Source organism: Arvicola amphibius, chromosome 11 (genome assembly GCF_903992535.2).
Source record: "Arvicola amphibius chromosome 11, mArvAmp1.2, whole genome shotgun sequence".
NCBI classification, from domain to species: domain Eukaryota; kingdom Metazoa; phylum Chordata; class Mammalia; order Rodentia; family Cricetidae; genus Arvicola; species Arvicola amphibius.
In genome coordinates this window covers 67,918,022-67,939,508 of record NC_052057.2, presented here as the reverse complement: position 1 = coordinate 67,939,508, position 21,487 = coordinate 67,918,022, and the positions used below count along the sequence as shown (strand labels likewise).

Here is a 21,487-nt window from a genome sequence, read left to right as displayed (position 1 = left end):
GACAGAGGAGGGGGATCCACATTTCAGGTGAGAGCTAAGACTTGAGTTTTCTTTAGCAATCTGGTTCACATCATGGATAGGAAAAAGAACCAGAAAGATGAACTGTTTCATATGCTTGAAATAAGCCATGCAAATCCTGGAAATCATCTTAAGAGTGGCTTCTATTTCTTCTTTGCCATTTCTGGCCTACCAAGTATTGCTAATCTTTTTTTTTTTTTTTTATTAAAAATTTCTGCCTCCTCCCCGCCTCCCATTTACCTCCCCCTCCCCCCTCCACTCCCCCTCCCTCTCCTGTCCAAAGAGCAGTAAGGGTTCCTTGCCCTGTGGGAAGTCCACGTTCCTCCCCCTTCCATCCAGGTTTAGGAAGGTGAGTATCCAAACAGGCTAGGCTCCCCCCAAAGCCAGTATGCGTAGTAGGATCCAAATCCAGTGTCATTGTCCTTGGCTTCTCAGCAGCCCTCATTGTCCGCCATGTTCAGGGAGTCCGGTTTTATCCCATGCTTTTTCAGTCCCAGTCCAGCTGGCCTTAGTGAGCTCCGATTAGATCAGCCCCACCATCTCGGTGGGTGGGAGCACCAAGTATTGCTAATCTTATCCTGCATCTTTACCATCCCTTCCCTTGACCAGAATGTTTATCAAAATTTCCACAAATGCATTCATATATATGTGTGTGTGTGTGTGTGTGTGTGTGTGTGTGTGTGTGTGTGTGAGTGGGGGGAGCATGAAAAGGAAGGAAGGAAGAATTCCAAAGAGATAGAAGGCAAAAGAGAAGGTTATGAGGATGGGAGACTAAAACCAATCTCTCTCTGTCTCTCTCTCTCTCTCTCTCTCTCTCTCTCTCTCTCTCTCTCATACACATACACAAAACCCTACATGATATGGGGGAAAGCAGGACGGGGGACTAATGATTAAGATAAATATTCAAGGTACAATGATGTGTGTAAAGACAAAAAAATTTGTATTCTAAAAAACAAAAATATAAACAAACACAAAATATTATTTTTTAAAAGAAAAAAATCTTTACATATAAGGCTCTACTGAATCCCTCTTTCTCCTCCGTGTCAGTGAGAGCACCCATCTCACATCCTGATGGCTCTGTTTAAATCCCTTCAACGACTTCCCACAGTCTGCACCACACTCTGCAAACCTTCAAAATCACATCTCAACACAACCCAATGTCTACTTCCCATACTTCAGTATGCCTTGAAATGCCCTAGGAAGTCTGAAAAGTACAAATTTCTACCTATGCCTCATCTCATGCTCTCATGTTCACGGTGTACCCTGTAGAAGATGAGGAGCTCTCAAGATCTCCCTGTGATTGACAGGCTGCAGGGGAGGAGAAACAATATCTTCCCAGAGGCAATGCGACTCCCATGGAAACCGTTCAGTCCAACTGCTTGTGTGAACTTACACTGTGCACTTCCTGTCCACTGCATCTGTTTGCATCTTCCTCCGTCTCCAGCATCTCTGCTGCCATTCACTTCTTGCCTCAGCTCCCCTCTCTCTTCAGAGCTCACTCTCATTTGCCCTCAGCGACCCTTCTCCCCTGAGAATTTACCATGATAAACTAACACCTGCAACATTTGTGGCTATTCAAAGAATATTATTGGTGCAGGAAAACAGTGGTAAGATGTAATCTATGAGTAAACACCAAGAACTAAGTTCCTAGAGACAGGAAAAGTCATCTCTATGTTGAAGAGTCTACAATGTCGAATGGGTGATTATTAGAATCTCCTGGTTGTAGACTCTAGGAGGATGGTAGATCCAGAATCAAATTGTCTTAGACCACAGTTAGTCCCCTTATCAGCCATGCACTGCTTAAGTCTGTGTCTGTCATGACACCTCTACAACGGTTCAAACTCTTGGAAAAGTACCCTTAGCAGGCCACTAGCTTCCACCAATCTCGAAGCTAAGAATGCCACCAGACGGCATCTGAAGCCTAGAGTACTTTTGCTGCCACCTTCTTATCTGTAGCTTCCACCAATGTATTTGCAAATGCTCTGTGATTTACCACTTGGAATGAGTGTTCACGTAACCACTTTCCCAGTGGACTATTCATGCAAGGCATGCAAGGCAATCTGAAGCTGTGTTCCTGGGCTATGGCCACTCATATTTGACTCGGAATAAATGATCTTTTCTTCTCTGTGAGGCGAGATCTCTGTTTTGCACTGTGAGCCTATTGCTCCTGGCCAGGCCGGCCTTTATGAACCCAAGGAGTGAACATGGCTTCAAGAAAAAAATACCTTCCCCAGTTTTCAAAACTCAGAGAATGAGAATCACCTAACTTCCAATGTTACATTTTGGGGACTTCAGCCTGGATCTGTCACACACTTGTTTTGCAATCTCTTAATTCTCCATGCCCTACAGACAGGGTTGGTGTGGGGATTAGATGAGGTGACAAAGTCAAGGTCATGCCGTAGTCCAGGCACCAGGTCACTTCTCACTTGGCTCTTCCTATGGCCAAATGATATTATCAACCAGGCTAGCATCCTCAGACCAAGAACAAAGATCGTGCATTAGTGCATCCTGAGCACAGGAGACATGTTTTAGTGTTGCCCATACTGCTTCATCTGGAAACAGCAGCAGAAATCAATTTACAAATCAAACAGCTGACTTCGAAATCTCTGGATCCAAATACTGCTAAGAGGATCCTACAATCTCTCAAAATTCTATCTAATAGAGTTTAAAAATAATTTAATTCAGTAAAATATAAATTTTTTGATAATTTCTTAAGAGAGGGGAAATCTAGGAGGGGGGTGAAAAAGACTCCGAGAGTCAGAGAACCAGCGTGCCTGCGTCAGCCAATGTACTTACTCTCTTCCAAATATGACACAAAATCCTATTATCAAGATTATAATCATCAAGTTCTCTTATTTTCAGAGACATTTTGAGTACTGGGCATATTGGCACACACTTTTAATCCAGAACTCTAGAAGCAGAAGCAGGTGGATCTCTATGAGATGAGGCCAACCTGGTATACAGTGAGTCCAGGGCAGCCAGGGTGACATGGTGAGACCATGTCTCAGAACAACAACAACCCCCAAAACCACAAGGATGAAGAGAGAGAAGGTGGGGGAGTCGATTCAATTTCTCACTTAGCTATAACCACAACATCTAAGAGAGGCTAGGCAATGGAAGATGATCTGATTGGAAGACATTGTAGGTAGAGAAAGCTGCCTGTGGAGAGTCCACAGTCAAGTGTCCGCTGAAAAACTTGATAAAGCTGTGTCATTTACCTCCTGGGAGGCTCTTTCTCTAGCCTGCTGCTCCATGGCACTTGGATATACAGTAGTACTCTGCATTGGGCTGGGTATTTTCTTATTCATCTTCGGATTTCTAGGGCTTAGTGCCATATTTGGACAGCGCTTGCACTATATAAATGTTTGCTCAATGGCATTTCTGTGGCGTAATAATTTGCAAGAATGATATTTTGTTCTAGGATGTTGCCAAGGAAAAAATAGTTTAGCAACATACATCTTGCTCACTGGGTCGGTCTCCTGAACACAAATCTTAGAAAGCACCGTTTCACAGATCCAAATACCTGAATGAGTTGTCACAAGGCAAGAGATTTCTAGTCACCTAATGTGAGAACTGTTCTACTTGCCCCTTTTAGAAAGACTTGTGTCAGGTAACACATACACACAACTCTTCTTTTTATGCACTCCCTAAAAATATCTTCATTCCGTAAAGTTGGGATCTGAAGTACTGAGTAAATTTCCCTGAGTTCTTCCCCATTATCAATTAGAAATTTGAGAAGTCAAATATCCAGACTGAGCTAGGCCTAGTGTTGAATGACTGTAATTAGCCAACTTACGTGACAGAGGCAGGTGGAAAGCTCCCCCCCCCCACACACTTTTTAAAGAATGAATGAAAAAAGATGAAATCCAATATCCTGAGTAAGCAGTACTCCATCTAGCCAGCCTAACCTGGAACTCCAGAGCTAGGCTCACTCTTCCCACACCCGCTTAACCACTTAAGATGGCCCTGGTGGGTCTGTGCACACACAGGCTTTTCTTGCCACTCCCCACTGCCCTGTGGATCTCAAGGGCGGGCTCCTGTCTTGGGTAGTAGTTAGCAGGTGCTCATGTTGCCTGCTCCTGGTTCAACTGCCCTTGCTTACCCTATACTACCAGCACCCAGAGCAAGCTGTCTAAATATGATTCTGTAAGTCTTCTGCTGAACTCCTATTAACAGTATTCCCTGTCTCAGAGTAAGCCTCAGCTCATTCCCCACAGAGCTCCAAGCACATTCAGCATTTCACCATGCCCTAATTAGTGGATGATTGGGTTGTGTACTCTACTCCATGACTCCACCTTCTAGAAAAGATGCACTCATCCTGGGAGCCTCAGGCTAGATGTCACCCGCAGAAGCCTGCTCCCAGTCTTATGCTGGAATAAAGCTCCTCCTCCCACGTGACATCTAAACTCACAGCAGCAATCGATTATTCCACAGGTAATATTATTTTTAAAAAGTTTCCCCAACTAAAGTCTATTAGGAAAAATCTTAGTAATAATTGTACATTTACTTGAAAACCGATATGTTCAAAGAATGACTAAAATTCATATTTCACTAAGAATCAAGTCTTAGAAAATGGGCTAGTTAGTATGTGTCTTGTACTGGTTAAATGTCAACAAAACTAGGGTAACCCGGGAAAAGGGGACCTCAGCTGAGGAGCTGCCTTCTTCACACTGGCCCATGAACAATCATTTTCTTGATTAATGATTGATGTAGGAGGGTCCTGGCCACTGGGCAGGTGGTCCTGGGTTATATAAAATCAGGCGAAGCAAGCCGTGTGGATGGAGACAGTAAGCATTCCTCCACGGTCTGCTTCGGTTCCTGCCTCTAGAGTCCTGCCCTGACTTCACTCAGTGAAGGATTAGTGACCAGGGAGCTGTAAGATGACACACACCCTTTCCTCCCCAAGATGGTTGGCTCAGTCTTTGACTAACTTCCATTGCTTGATGTGCCTTTGTTCTCACCTGAGCCCTAACCTGCTGGCTTCAGTAGGATATCTCTCCCATGTATATTCTGACTAAGTGGCTCCTCACTTGTATCTCAAGCCCTAGTACATGAAAACAAAAGTATGAAATCTTGAAGTTACAAAATATTTAAAAATATTTCATACCAATGCAGTAAAACATAAAAAGGACTTCTGACAACTGAAACCAAAATTTGATTAGTTGATACCATTAAATTTGTAAAAATTTAAACTTTAAGTTAGCAAAAATTAGTAAAGATCAAATGAAAATTATATATTACTCTCTGGCATTGTTTAAAAAGTGACTATGTATATGTGTACATATGCATATGTATGTGAATACACACACACACACACACACACACACACACACACACACCAGTTGCCTTTAATAAGTTTCTCTTGGCCCACACGGAACTCCTAAGAAGATTGTCTTCAAAAAGAGTACAGCACTTTGAAGCCAATCTTGACTCCTTACATATTAATTAAATTTCTCAGAAAGCAGCTTAGTTTGAATTTAGCATATTATACAGCAAATGTGAAACCATCTGAAACAGAAGGTCAAAATTCTGAAAAGCTGATTTGATTTTATTCTCAGGAGGCCGCTGTACTAAAGCTGAATGACTTACATAAATACCTTTGGCATTTGCTGGATCCCGTTCCTAAACACAATGTTCATATTTCATCTATAATAAGAAAAGCATCTCAAAGATTTGCAAGGCGCTAGTCTTGTAAGCGTCCAGTTTGGTGTCTTGAGCAAAGGGAGATTGGCAGAGTCAGCTTAATCCATAATGGAAAGTTGCGATGGGGAGCTCAGGCTGCTGGCAGCTGCTGTTGGGAGGCGCCCACAGCTGTACTCACTTGCACATGGGATTCTGCCACTCACCCAAAGATACAGCATCTCTGCCTCAGAGCTGAGGTCAGAGCACATACAGGACAGCATTGTGAATGCCATCACAATTCCGAGGGGCTTCCCAGCGAACACAAAAGTCCTATGGCTTTCCTTATAAACATGGCTATACTTAAGATATTGTTGCCTCAATTCTTCATATTTAGAGTATCAGGAATGTGTCCTATTTCATACTAAATGAGACGAAATTTGTTGATAGTTGTACAAAGTGAACTCCAACTGCGACAGTTGAAAGTCAGTCAACACACGACCTCAAACCTAGCTAATTTCAGCCTTTTTTCCTATTTTCAAAGCCAGTTCTTACTACACCAATCTCTGAAGGATTAAATACTGCCTCAAATCCCATTCATACCACATAGAACATCTTCTCCTTGCCTTGTTTAGTCAAACTGAGAGCCATGACTATACAACTTGGGCTTTAAGAAGAATGTCTGTAATATTCTGAAAGTCTGGTTAACAGTGTGGCATTGATTGCAGCCTAACACTAATTTTCACTAAATTTGTATGTGGTTACATCTACTTCATGAAAACACGTGCCTACCTCATTGTCTGAGTTTCTTGATGAGCCCAGATATGGGAGGTAGAGAAAGAGGTTTTGAAGAAGGGTCCTTAGAAGCAAGACAGCCTAACAAAGGTATGAGAAGGCTCTAGAAGGCTCTGCTAACAATGTGCTCCTGAGTTGTGTGCAGTAGGCTGTTAAATAGCAGGTGAGTGATGTAACATCAGGGCTGAGGGACAAAACTGCCACAGTAGTTTCTTTGTGTCCCCCAGTTATGCCTTCCAGCACTCCAGCAGCCAAGCCTCACTCCTGGCTTGGGGGCAGGACAGAACTGTCCCTGGGAGGTCATCTTTCTGGGTCCAGCTGTTCTCTCTGCACACCCACAAAGGATCCTAGGGAAGGCTTCAGGGCCTTGAAACGGAGAAGCCATGCCTGTCATTAAATACTCCACAGATGAGTAAGGGGGAAGAAGTTAGGGCAGGCTCTTTGTTTGCTCCTGCAGGAATACACATTCTTTGGCAAAGAGGAGAAACATGTCTTTTAAAATGCTTAGTTTTCTTGCCTCTTAAAAATATAATTGCCTATAGACCATGCACTGACTCCATACAGATAAGATGCTTAAAATGATGGAAATGGGGTCCTTACGTGTGTGTGATGCTGAGGATCAAACCCACAGCCTCATGCTATGCCAGAACTCTACACTGAGCCACATCCTCAGCCCCATGGAGCAGGCTGGTGCTTCTAACTGTGTTCATGGGGTCCAGCTTGGTGTAGAGTGCACAGGATGATGATGTGAAGAACACCAGCATCCAGGCTAGGATGATAACTCATGCTCTGCTTAGTGGGACACTAAGCAGTGTTATCTGTTGAGTAGGCTCCTTGATCAGTTAGTTTCTAAGTTAGAAAGAAATCATCCTCACACAAAAACTACTGTGCTGAACTAGAGCTATGAGTTAGCCCACCCCAACAGTCACCCCATCTATGAACTCTTGGAGCATGTGAAAGAGACTAACCTACAAGATCCAAAACAGCAGGATCTCCACAACACAGGATAATGGCTGGGAGGCATCCCGTGAAAGCCCATTATCAGAGGTGTGACAGAAACCAGAGGCCTTGAGCCAGACCAAAGACTCACGGTGATGGACACTTGCAAGAGGACATGAATGGACTGAAGCTTACACTGTGTGTCTCAACAGGCCACACTACAGCTTCCACACATTCTTCACAACTTTCTTGTCGGTGTTCAGTTTTGTTGCTTTGGTTTTTGTTTTTTCCTTTTAACTTGATTTTGTCTTGGGGGGAAGTTACAAGGGCAGAGGGTAGATTCAGGGGACAGGGGAATAAGTGGGATTGGAATGCATGTTGTGAAATCTACAATGAATCAATAAAAGTAAAAACAAAACAAACAAGAAATTACTGTGTACTATGCTCAGACCTAAGAATTAACTAGTCCCCCTGTGGAAGAACAATGACAAAAAGTCAGAAAAAGGAACATGAAATTGCTCTTAATTGAGACTGTGTGTCTTGGCCCGCCATGCCAAGATTCTGTAGGCTGAGGCAGGAGGATTACTAGTTGGCTGAGGCAGGAGGATTACTAGTTGGCTGAGGCAGGAAGATTACTAGTTGGCTGAGGCAGGAGGATTACTAGTTGAAGTCCAGTGTGAGCAAAACAGCAGCACTGAGTAAACAAAAGTCACTAAGACAGCAGGGAAAAAACCAAGCAGAATACCAACTTTTCATTTTGACTCTGAAGAGGAAGAATATCCTGCTTCTAATAGATTCTGAGAATTCAGAGACTTGACTTTCTACAACTCGATATAGAATGAAGAATACCTCACCATCTAAATCTTCCACACCCACAGCTAGAATCAGTAGTAATCAGTTTATTTTGGATCCATACCATGCACTATCTCACAGGTGACTTTGAATTTTAACTGCTCACAAGTGAAGTGTGAAGTAAGTAAAAGATTTTTATGAAGGACTAACCTATCTATCCTGGTTGACTTCCTATGTTAGGCTCAGATATAATTCAGATTAAGAAGACAGTCCCAAGAAAGGGGCAGAACAAGAGAAACTTTCATAAAAATCAAATCAAATAAAGACAGCTGAATATTCAGGAAACTTTGACGCTTGGGAGATGACAGGCTCGCTTTCTCTGGCTCACTTTGTTGCTGTCACATGCACAGAATGAACCAATGTTATTATAATCACTGTGGAATGAATTCCTGGGGGTTCCTAATCTGTAGAAGAATTACTGTTTATTGGACCAGCTCAGCTCCCACAGAGAATGGAGACACCTTGTCAGCTTACAGCTCTTCCCCTAACCGTTCCCTGTAGTCCTGCTGGTTTCGCCAGGAAAAGGGGTACCCATGACATTACTTCTGCATCTTCTACACTTCCTTGACTATCAGATTACAGCACAACAAAATGTTAGCACTACATTTTCTTCCTTCAAACTCCGGTTCATAGATGCACTGCAAAACCATGTCAGAAGCCCTGGCAGTATTCAAACCTTGAGTGATGAGAATTTAGTTCACTATCTATTGATCCTCTGATCAAAGCTCATGTTGGGGACAGAGAAGGAACCAGAGCTACCAGCAGGGTCGGTTCCTCCCATTCCATATGGGAAGAACATATGGAATCAGCATATGCCTGCCATGCAATGGCAACTCGATAAACATAAAGAACTTAACCCATACTGTGGAACATGGAAATGGGGTGGAAAGAATGGGGTCCTGTGTACCTTCCTTGTGGACGTTTACACACATGAGTGAGTACTGAAGAGCTGACCAGGGGGAGCCAGGGCGAAGCTCCAAGTAGAAGGTCTTCCACTCTGAAAGAGGGATACATTCTGGTGGGAAGGGGACACAGAACTGTAAAAGTATGCCCAGCAGTCTTTAAAAGTCCTATAGAAAGGTGTGGTGTTTTCATATTTAACTCTATAACTGGTGAGTGTGGAATCCGCCCAAGAGTTCTGAAGACAGACACAGCAAGCTGACCTGTGCATCAGGTCAACTGAACCCAGGGCTCTTCATACACTCTGTTTCTGCACTGCTCATATCCATGCCTGTGATGACAGTAGTACATGTGGGGGCTAGCAGGGAAGAGAGGAGTGTTCCTCTCAGCCTTTCCTGTCCAGAGACTGTTCTGTCACTAGAAGTGATGCTCATGGTCTGGGGAAGGTCGATGGTGGCCGCACAAGTCCCTCACAACTACTTGTCCTGTTCCATGGTTACAGACATCTCCAGACTGCAGCCTGGACAGCCATACACCAGTGAGCCCCACTAGCTTCAGTGAGATGTAGCAGGACAGGTGAGCAGAATGAGTCATTCCGGTGAGCTCTCTAACCTAGCTCTTTGCCTCTTGAGGTGATGGGGTGACCCCAGCATAAGCGCACATTTAGGCCCTCAGAGACTTCAGGTCAGCTCTCCTGTTCTCTCACAGAGCCCCATCCCTCTTCTCTGACGGCTGTTTCCTGAGGTTTGGCTTAACACCAAACTGCTTCTGACTGCACTCCTCCCTGAATATCCAGTTTCTAAAGAAGTACGGTTCTGTAAGAATCTCTTCTCGCTTGCTCTGTCAACCAAATGCTTTCTCTTCCTTACAACATTTTTCTCAAGTAGTAGGAGCCTCTTGAGCATCTCACCTAAGGAATTACTGGAGCCACAATGGAGCAGACGGTGAACGGATGAGACGCAGGATTAAAAGGACAAGGATGACTGACTGAAGGAACTGTTGGAGAAGGAGTTGAGAGAATGGTCCTTGAGCATTGGGAGCAGGGCCATCAGATGGACAGTGGGCAATCTCTACCTCTGAATCTGGAGGGAGTGTATCAGATGAGACCTCAGAGCCATTCAAGTTCTGGAGCTGTGACCTTTAGTCTTCTCTACCCAAACAGACGTCTATACAGCAAGCACAATGCTCTATGGGATCCATTCTTAGGAATAGTTCAGTGAAGTGAGCCCAGCTGGTCAGGTCCCATGAGCGGGTAAACATGGGTGAAGGAAAGACAAGGGGTCTGGGTTTAGATGCTGGCATATTCTCCTTGGTTTGAAAGTCTCTCAGAGAGCATGCCATCTACATAGCAGGGAGGCTGAGGTCAGCCACTGGCATGGAAGCTTAGGGGTGGCTAGGCATGCTTCCTTCTTGAAATAATCACAGCTGCTCGCCTAGCTAAGATTTCTTTAGCAGCAAAGCTGGGCCCCATGCTAGTCACTGATGATGAATTTAAGTAGGACCAAGTAATATTTGTCCTTCCGTCCCTAGTTTATGTCACCTAGCATAATGCATCGAGTATTTCTAAGTTCTTAAATGAAATCTGAGCTGACAAAGTCTAAGATCAAAAGATGTCTGAACATATGATTCAATATATTAGTATATGACACACTGTCCCCAAACTACATGCTACTCTCTCAAAGTCTTTCAGCAGAAGAATGTAGCATTGATTTGGGGAAACATCTGATGATGTTAGGATAGTCAGAGATCATCTCTGTGCCACAAGTATGCCCTTCAGTTAGGTGGTTTCCTCTGATTTCAACAATTTCATAAAAACCAATAGTTAGAATACAACGTTTGCAAGAGTGTCCCGCACAGGGTTACGTCCCATCCACTAAGCCTGGACTTGCCTGTAGTGTGTCACTAACTTGTAAGGAAAGGATGGAGTGGAAGGTTCCAGGAGCGGATTTAAACTTAGAGATTAGGGCCTAGCAAGCAAAGGATGCCCTGTCAGCTCTAAAAGGAAGCTGAGGGCCACAAAAGCCGTCGAGACTGCAGGAGCCAAGCACCCTGAAATGCATGCAGATCTAGAGCTTAGCAAAGAAAACCATTCCGCGAGAGGATGCTGGGGAAAGAGCGCAGGAGAAAGCCTGTGAGGAAGTTGGAGTTGGGGAAAACTGAGATTGCTAACAGAATACAAAGAGAGAGCCTTCTCACCCAGCAGTGCTCCTGAAACAGCACTCAAAACTAAGCAAAATAAATTCGGAATTCTCAAAGCATTAAAGAACAGTTATAAAGTTACCATTTTTTTTTTTTGTGTGTATTAAAAGCTCAAATACTGGGCCTGGAGAGATGGGTCAGCCATTAAGAGCATGCGCTACTCTAGCAGAGGACCAGGGTTTAGTCTCCAGTGCCCACACAGTATCTCTAAAGTGTCTATCGCTCTAGCTCCAGGGCACCAGACATCCTCTTCTGACCTTTAGGGGACCCGGCATGTGGTACACAGAACCTCACAGACACTTACACGTAAATAATAAATCTATTTATTTATTTATTTATTTATTTATTTATTTATTTATTTATTTATTTTGGTTTTTCGAGACAGGGTTTCTCTGCAGCTTTAGAGCCTGTCCTAGAGCTAGCTCTTGTAGACCAGGCTGGTCTCGAACTCACAGAGATCCGCTTGCCTCTGCCTCCCGAGTGCTGGGATTAAAGGCGTGCGCCACCACCGCCCGGCTAATAATAAATCTTTAAAAGATGGTCAAGTACTGTAAACCTCCTATGGTCCAACCAAAAGGGGCGAGACTACTCACAGATTCAGTACTAAGAATGAAAACCCGAAGATGTGCTAATATTTTGTTTCAGAGGACAGCTGACTAAGGCGAACGAGTACTACTGAAGAAGAAACAGGATTTTAAATATTCTATGCCAAATTTATGTCTGAAGTCACACATAACCATGGCCAGTCCTTAACCTTTAAAACTAAAACCTCCCAGCAAAACTGCCCTGTTTAGCTGACGGTACCTATCCTCGATAAAACTCTAACAGGTGCCCCATCCCTTGTGATGGACCATGGAGCTTAGTTTCTAGAGTAAAAGCTCAAGCAGAGACCTGTTCCACGCCAATATGCATCCCTTTGCCCATCTCTTACCAACCCGTCCTGCATCCCTTTGCCCATCTCTTACCGACCTGTTTTCTCTTGCTTAGGCCAGCCCCCCTCTTGACTGCTCTACTTTTCTCCAACCCTGGCACAGTAAGAATCCCATCTGTCCATGTCAAGTTCTCTCCACCCCTTCCTTTTAATACACTAGGAATCTAATCTTCCCTGCACAGACTGGGGCGATTCTTCCCAGCCTTGGTCCCATTCTTCCCAGCCTTGGTCCCCTAGTCTGTTCCTGTGGGGAAGCTCTGGCTTTTTCAACATACATTCTAGATTTTATCCTGACCCTTTCCGCTTTTGCCTTGACTAGACCTCGGCATCTTTCCCAAAGCTGGTTTCATCTAGAAGGCCTCAACAAACAGAATTTTAACCTACTAGGTTAGAATAATCTTACTGAGGAATTGTAAATATGTTCAGCTTAATATTGTAATAAAAGTATATGGTCTATATTGTAGGTATGTTTCTACACAAGGGGATATTTTTTAAACACAAAGCAGTGACAGTATTTCAGAGGTATTTTTAATAATATTAACTTTCTGGACTTATGATGTCTGAATGAACCTCATAAGGCTGTTAAATATTAGGGAAAAAATTTGGAAGAAAAAGGTTTCTCCACGTTCCTTCAACAGCTTTTGACAATGGTTTCTCACTCTCATTTTGTTGGAGTCAATCATTTTCAGTCTTTCCCCCCACCTCTAAATGTACCAGACACCTACTTGGTAATACCATCAGCAGACAGAGAGGAGATTGCAGTGTTCTGAGAACCTCCATCCCCACCTTACGCCGAACCACCCGTCCTGTATTTACATACCTTGAGTTTGCTATTTCCACTTTGGTTCTGGCCATGGCGGCAGCCCTTTGTGCGCCTTCAATTGCTCTATCCACCTTCTCCCGAGTTTTTGTATTTCTGATTGGTATAAGCTGCTTCCTTATTCCACGGACTAGGATATTATTTTTGTATTTTCCCTCTTCCTTGGAGCCATCGGGAAACACGGTGCAGCCGTACCCATGCCTCTTGTTATTGGCCCACTCGCCTTCGTACTTCATGCCATTGGAGCGCTCGCTGACGCCGAAGCCGGTGCGCTTATCATTCTTCCATTCGCCCATGTAGGTTTCCGTGGTGGTGGCATCCACGTGATCTTCCACAGGGCAAAAATCACAGTCAACGTCACCGAAGCTGATGGTGGAGTTGGCATCACTGGAACTGATTCTGCTCATGGCTGCATCGCTGCGGACGGAGCTGCGCTTGCTGGAGATGGAAGACTTGGATTCGGACTTGCGCAGTTTCATGCTGCCAAGCAGGGAGCCCCGTCGGAAGAGGCCACCCTTCTTCTTGCCCAGTTCTGTGTCCGCGTGGAAATTAAGCACGAAGCCACCTCTGGTGCCAGCCGGGTTGTCTGCAGCAGCGGCGGCAGCGTCATGCAGGACACTGCCATTGCTCTGCTCGCTCCGCAGTGAGGCCAGCGAGGTGCGCAGTGGGGAGCGGATCACCGTGGCCATGCCATATGGCACACTCTGGCGCACGCCATAGCCATGCCGCATGCCTCCAGCCCACTGGCCCTGGTAGGTACCTTCGAGAGAACAGATCAGCAGAGTGCATGAGTTTTGGGGGATGGCATCTGCACACTGAGAGAACAGTACCCTGGGCAGGAAGGGCCAGGGTTAAATTCAACACACGTCTTGGGGCAACCCGGTAACACTTCATCCACCTGTGAATGCCTTTGACTCTTATGGCTTTAATGATAACCAGACTTCTGCTTTTCATTTAAATTTTTATGAGTGGTAGGCATGCATAGAAACCATTGTTTGCTGAGTGTGTTTCTCTGGAAACTGAACCTAAGACCTTACACATACTAGGCTAATGCTTCATCAGTGAGTTACACACATTCCCCCCAGCCCCCCATACAAAAAGAGTGATCATTGGGAATCACCTTTCTCCTCCTGCAAGCATGAAAGATTTTAATGGGGGCAGTGCCTGCCACACTGTTGGGGGGTGGGGAGCGGCACCACACAATGTGTTTTAGCCATGGTTTCAAACACAGTCTTACTAATTGAGCTGAAAATGGTTTTGAGGTCCATGCCCAGGAAAACATTTTAAAAAGCACGAAGGTTGATTATTAGTAACAGTGATCAGAATACTTTTCTAAGGAGCTGTCTTGGTTCTTTTACTATGTGAACCATCCTACACTCAGGGAAGGGCAAGCTGTTGAGTCCGGAGATCCAACAAGAGCGTGTGGAGGGAGGGCACAGCGGCATATTACTTGCTAAATTGGTTTTCTCCTGGCCATGCTCTGTATGGCTCTCCCTAGTCTCAGCCAGAGCACTGACAGCCCCACCACACACTGCAAATGCCTGAGGGCAGGAACTGATTCTCAAAGGAAGGCAAATGTTTCAGACTCATTCATGGCTTATGTGTCCTGTGGTCTCTGGGCACCTGGAGACTATGTTTAAAGAGCTTGAAAGATCTCATGGGCTGAAAGAAACTTCTTAAAAATCATTGAAGAATACTTGACAGTGTCCATTAAAATTTTCCTGATCCAGATCATTTTTTTCAATGAATATTATACTTTTAAAAAGTCTAACTAGAGAGAAATACATAATAGGAATATAATACATACATATAAAATAAGCTTATTTTCAGTGAGTTTTTCTACTTAATAACCAAAGATAAGTTTAAAAAAAATACCATGATAGGGGTTTTAGAATATTCTTTGGAGGAAATGAAGGTTAAACTAAGGAGCTTAGAATTTTCAAAGTCAAGGCCATTTCCTTTAATTAAAGGCAATTTTTTTATCCTTAGTATGACCCCAGAACAGTTATCTGGAAGAAAATTTAAATGTAACTACTTTGGTGTTGTTCCTAATAATTTCCAATGTCATAGAAAATAAATCCCGATTATAGTCTGTGTTGGTCTTGTTCTGTCTTTTGATTATACTTCGCATTTTACATCACCTTGTAGGTTTCCAGTGGTTGGGATATATTTATTTTTGATACAACAAGTGTTCATTCCATTGGGGGTACTGTTATTTCGTAAGTTAGTGTCTTAGTACGTAGCTCAGGTTGGCCCAGAACTCTCAATCCTCGGCTTTAGCGTCCTACATGTAGGGATTACGAACAAGTATCACCATGCCCATGCGAGCTAGTGGTGTTATATCACTGTGTAAACAGGCGCTGTTCCTAAGACAAAGGTTTGGATCGGTTTCAAGACCATCTTCTCTTCTTGTTCTGACATATTTATATCATATAAACCGAACACAGTGGGGCAACAATGAAATATGAAGGGGTCTGGTACCGTGACTGCCATAGTCTAATTAGATCTTCATACCTATGAACTCCTGAAGGGGGTGGGGTGCCGCAGCTCCCTAAACAGTGTAAGATTGTTACAAACATTTCAGGAGCTGGGTATGGGAATACATGCCCACAATGCCAGCACCTGGAAGGCTGAGGCAGCAGGAGAGTCATGTGCTCCCAGCCAGTCTGGGCTACACAGCTACACCCTGTCTAAAAAAAAAAAAAAAGTTAAGGGTTTTTTGTTTTTCATAATGAGCTTCCTACTGAAAAACAGCTATCTCCAAACACTGCTGCCCCAATGGGAAAAGACAATGAATTATTGAAAACTTTCAACTTTGACTTTTGCTAGATAAAATCTAAATAGCATGATGAAAGTTATACAACCTTATACACACACTAAATCAAGTCACCAACATTTTATTGTTTTAAAATGCCATATTTTTTTTTATCCCATTCTAACTTTTCTACAGAATGAGTTTGCTAAAATAATTTGGAAAGATGCTATTTGGTGTAAGTATTTAGTCTTTTAAAACACAACAATCCCATCTTAGCAGATCCGAAACACTGATGGACAACTCGTGCCCACTTTCCTCCAAATGACAGCTCTAACATCAAAACAGGAGTTAGACTTTCCAAAGAGCAGCTTCAACATTCAGGCTGTTTAAAGAACAGCAGTAATCAGAGAGTTTAAGTATCTTTGGGGCTATGAAATAGGGCAGGGACAAGGAACAAAGGTCCCATCACCTTCCGTGTTGCTGTAAAACCACAGTATTGGAGAGAATTATTCCAGGACATCCACAGCACCACTAAAAACCAGCTTCAAGTTTTAAAGAGGTTTTCTTTAGTCTATGAACCTAGAAAACAGAACCTACTTCTTTATGAAGCAGGTGGTCTCCAAGTTCTTTTGTTCAAAAGGAGATGTGATTTACTATTTTCCACCCCTAAACTCCAGTGCGTATCTAATATGAAAACAAAGGATGTTTTCTCAGGCTTTATTTTACATTGTGTTCATCTGAGAACTGATTTTTTTAAAGGTCTATCCATCTTAACTGCACAATATTGTAATGAATGGCATCCAGATTGGAATGAATTTTAGTCAAACTTGGACTTCTGTGTATGCTTTGAAAGGCTATCTGCAGCTATAATTCTGTTTAAAAAGAAAAGAGAAACACATGAATGAGGTGAGAGTTGTCATTCTGTTGGTGGTGTGCTTGTCTGGTGTGAATGATGCCTGGATTCCATCCCCATCTGGTCCCGGAGAGGTAGGTGCAGAATGCTTATAGTTCAAGATCCTCCTAAGCTTGAAGCTAGCCTGGGCTACAAGTGACCCCCCCCACCCAAATACATAAACAGAACAGTGGATCTTTATAGATATCTTCCATAGTCTTATAGCAGGTTTTAAAAAAAGTATAGCAGATCGGAATTTGCACAAAAGAATCTGGGAATCTAGACTAGAATTTCATGAATATGATGCATTTTGGTTCTTAATATTTAGGGAGTTTCTATTTCAGCAACACTTGACAGAAATCTCTAGTGAAATAAAGTGATACTTCTCACAGGGAATTACGACTTCCCTCTCTACTGTCACCCGAAATGCACGGGAAGGGAGGCAGAATTAAGCTAACGCTTAGGAATAAAGAAGCTGATGCTCGCACTTGGACTAAACCTCTATATGAATAAACTGTGGCAATATAGCTCCATTTAGACCAGCTTTTTTAAAATCAAGGACTTTCTAATAAAACGTGGTGACGTGAGAAACTGACTAGCACAGAGAAGGCATGCAAAAGTGAATTGCATGTTGAAATTTTGTTCTGATTATAGCACACCAGGGTTTGTTGGTGTTTTTGTTTTTGTTTTTTTTTGGTAGAAGAGGAAATCTACAGTGCTATGGTAATGCCGAATTTTGTCTTTTAAAATGTTCAAAGTTGGTTTCAAACAGAAGGCAGATTATCCATAGCCATTTGGAGGTGTATTTGGCCTTACAAACAGCACAGGCACAACGATGACTTTTACTGTGCTCTCTGCGGTTTGATTACTAGGTATAATGGTTACTCTAAACCCCCAGGTTTCATTGAATGAGTTTTAACTTTTAAAAGAAGCCTACATTGTAATTAGATTACAATAAAAATAAGTCTATTTATGCTCTTTAAATAAGGGCTATACAACGATCACATTAAAAAACAAATTTTCCACCGTTGAACCTAGTATTTTGTTATATTAGAGCTAGGGCTTCCAATAAAATCCAGTCAGAAACAAACATTCATAACGCTTTTAACAAGTTATTTTCTGCTAGTTTCAAACCCTCAAGGTCCCTGGTAACTACCAAGGCACTCAGGGTCCATAGAAAAGTATAAAGACCCTCCTCCCTTTAATCCATGAGACCCATAGCCTTTATTTATACTGGAGGGTGAAAAGATGTCTTTTTTTTTTTAAATCCTACCATTCTGCAGTTTTGCATTTGAAACACGGCCCAAGTGTTCTGAGCAAGTGAAGTGTACAACTTGTATAAGCTTTTATATAAGCAATCGCATAACGGGATTTCAGTAGGCTGGAGAAACTTTTAATTGGATCCCTTCAATACCCTCCAACTCTGAAGCGGCTTAATTCCAAAAGGTGACACAGCCTCCTACAACCCTTTTCAATTAAATATGATTCTGTTTATTATCAGAAAAATTATTTTGCCAAAACCTAAGCCATTCGTCTCCCTCGACTTTGTTTTCAAAGAAATTAATCAAGTTTTGACACCTGTTTCACTAATGTATGCTCTTCCTAGAGAGAAAAATGAATCCTGATTTATACACAGTTTATATGGCGAACATTGTTAAATTGCATCCAGGTGTGTTTAGGCCACAGCCTTTAATGTATATCAGGGATATAGCATTCTCTATACTCTTTTTAACTTTTTCTTTCTTTTTTTTTTTTAAATGGCAATTCTGTCACCTTTTTCCTAAAGCGCTTTTTATCAGTAATTTGCTCAAAGATCTCCAGGTCAGCAAAGATTACAGTTCTGCTAATTCAAAGTACTTTACGGAGCCAAATGAAAGTTAGAAAGAAAATTAAGAATTTCACCTGCTTTGGGTGGTGGCTTCGCTGCCCATAACTAGGACACTTCAAAATACACCCTCCATAAGGTCCAACTCCCCAACATCCTACTTATGGGGTTCTGGCTTCTATCTTTAGGCTAACTAGAGGACCAGAAGCGAAATACGAGACTCCACATGAAACCAAACCGCGGGGCGGTCAACACAGACCGGCAGCCGCGCTGCCCAAGGCGTCCGTCTAACTCCAGTCTAACTCCACCAACAGTGGCGATTTCAAACCCGGCCCGGAGAGGGAGGGATCAGGAACGTAATGTGACGGGCTCAAGTGACAGCGTCCTCTCTCCTGCCCAGCCCTCCGTACGGCAGCGCAGCGCTGGCCCCAGCCAGGTACATGCACGCCTAACTCTCCGGGTGTGGACAACCCGCTCGTCCTGGGAACCAGATCGCAGCAGACCCTGCTCCCCAGTCCCGTACCCACGCAGTCTTCCCGAGGGGGGTGGGGGTGGTGGTGGTGGTGGGAGGGGTGGGAAGCTCCCCAGGTGTTTTGGCGGGTTTCCGGACACGTGCGCCTCGCGTCCTCCCCACGTCCCACCGCGCTAGCCCACCGCGCTAGCCCGCAGAACCGCCCGCGACGTTGCTCACCTCCGTCCCCGTAGGTCTCCACGCCGTACCCGTCCTGCAGCCCGTTACTCCAGGTACCCTCGTAGCGGGCGGGGGTGGACAGGCTCTGCCGGACCCCGTAGCGCCCCTTGAAACCATGTGACCACTCCCCCCGGTACATCCACTTGCCCTTCGTCTCCACCCCCAGCCCGTGCCGCTTGCCCTGAGCCCAGTAGCCCTGGTAGGTGTTGCCGCTGGGCCAGGTGTAGCCTCCGACCACCTCGAAGCCGTGCGACCAGGAGCCAGAGTACTCGCCCTGGCCCTTGGGCCCCGTGCAGATGCCATGCCCGTGCGCCTTGCCCTCCTCCCAGCCGCCGCAGTAGGTGCCGCCATCGTCGAAGTCGAACCTTCCGCCCGTCATTCGGGGGGCAGCCCCGGCGCGCTCGCCGCGGGGGCACGGACGCCGGCAGAGCTGGGCACGGCAGGGTGTAGCTCAGGGGTGGGGGCCCGGCGGGCGAGCTTACGACTGAGCCCCGGGCAGCTCGCACCGCCGATCGGCTCCAGTCCGACGCCGCCCCCGTCCTCCCCTCCTCTTTCGCCGCCGCCACCGCCGCCTCTCGCCTCCTCCGCCGCCGCCCCGGCCAGCGCCGCGCGCGAGAGGACAGCCCAGGCTCCCGAGCGGACCTTCAGCTGCTCCCGCCCGCCCACGTGAGCCGGGCGCCGCCCCGCGCCCGCCCCTAGTCCCCTCCCTGGGCGCCGAGGCCCGGCCCCACGACGCGCCCGCCCGCCGGGCCCTACCCCCAGCCCCCGGAGCCGAGCTTCCCCGCCGGCTACTGGCGCGCGAGCACTGGACGCACGTGTGTCCGCGCAGAAGGACGTGAGTGGGAGGGCGAGTGTACTCTGGGACGTGCGACCGTCAAGCCTGTGGATGAAAGCGCGGCTGCCGGTGATGGGGGGGGGGGGGGGCAAGCACTCGGCTGCGGGAATCTCCGGTGTCTGGGGGCTTTTCAGTTGTGTTAAATCTCTGTAAGTGAGGCCACGTGTATGGAGAGGGTGAAACTCGTGTGTGTGTGTGGTGTGTGTGTGTGTGTGTGTGTGTGTGTGTGTGTGTCTGCATGGGGTCTGTAGTTGCATTTTTCTCCAGCATTCCAACTTGTGCACTGTTGGATTTGCCATGCGCAGCTGTCATCATGAATTAATATGCTCCAAATATATGTCTGCATGTGATAAATCTGTGGCAGCCTAGATATAATTGTGCAGAATGTTCTTTTACACCTACCCATTTCAGGGCACATGTGTTTGCATTTCTTTAATGAAGATTCCGAGAGCGAGCAATGCAGTTTGAAAAAGCATGGTGTAAATTGGTTAGTTTTTATTTGTAATAATGATAGGTTTTATATCTGGCTTTGCAGGCGCATGGGGCATTGCCTTTTATATTCCAGCCCGTTCCCTCATCTGTTCTCAACTTCAGAAATTCTTCAGCCTGGAGCTGGGTACCCAAACAGGCTCCGTCTGTGTATATTGTTTGAGTTCCTGGAATGTACACCTGGGACCTCTCCACTGGTGCCCACGGTTTAAGAAAGTAAACAGAAGTTTTCAAGGAGAAATATGGGAAGCAAAACACTCCTCTAAAGGGACAAAGAAGATGTGACCTACTAAACCCAGGGCAGGTGTCAGCTGATCCACTCTCCTGCAGCAGCACTGCTTTGCAGAACTCACTCCAGAAACCTCCAAACCTTTCAACCTTTCTCGTCATTTTCTGAATTGAAATACCAGGATTGCCCTTCTCTTTCTATGTTAGGTAATGACTTGGTATATTGTGACGACGGTAGTTCCCGGTGAAGAATTCAAGAATTAGCAACAGGGGAGTTGGGTCACTAAGTAAAGGCTATCACGGGAGAGCCTTTGGTCTTGCCTCAATTCCCAGTGTCAGTGGGTCACAAGCCAGGGGTCTCAGAACGCCTCTCAGAGAAACAGCTCTGCAATGCATTTCTGCTCTTCCTCAGGCTGAGAGGCTCCTGCCTGACCAAGTGAACACACAGGATGCTAGGTAGTTGATAATCAGATAAAAATGTAAGGAAAGGTGTCAAAAAGACAGAAGGGAAACGGAGTCTTTCCTGAGCAGAATGGCCTCTCTCAGATCTGGAGCTGGCCTTTCCTGCCTATCTGTCGGAAAGACCAGAAAATAAAAATTCTGTTTACACTGAGCCAAATCGCCAAAGAGAATTAGAAACCCTCATCCATGGTGCTGTGCTGCTCGCGGTGGCCAGGAATAGTGCTTACCCCAGTGGCC

General features: G+C 45.0%; 1 protein-coding gene across 1 annotated transcript in view; it reads right to left on the bottom strand.

Moving 5' to 3' along the window:
• Jph1 (junctophilin 1) overlaps positions 1-19,615 on the bottom strand; it is a 91,178-nt gene extending 71,563 nt beyond the window's left edge. Inside the window, exons 1-2 of the mRNA XM_038348012.1 lie at positions 19,237-19,615; positions 13,074-13,833 (exon numbers count right to left, since the gene is read on the bottom strand). Of these exons, the coding sequence (XP_038203940.1) occupies positions 13,074-13,833; positions 19,237-19,615 (1,139 nt within the window). The remainder of the gene's footprint in view (positions 1-13,073; positions 13,834-19,236) is intronic.
• Positions 19,616-21,487: the final 1,872 nt, after the last annotated feature.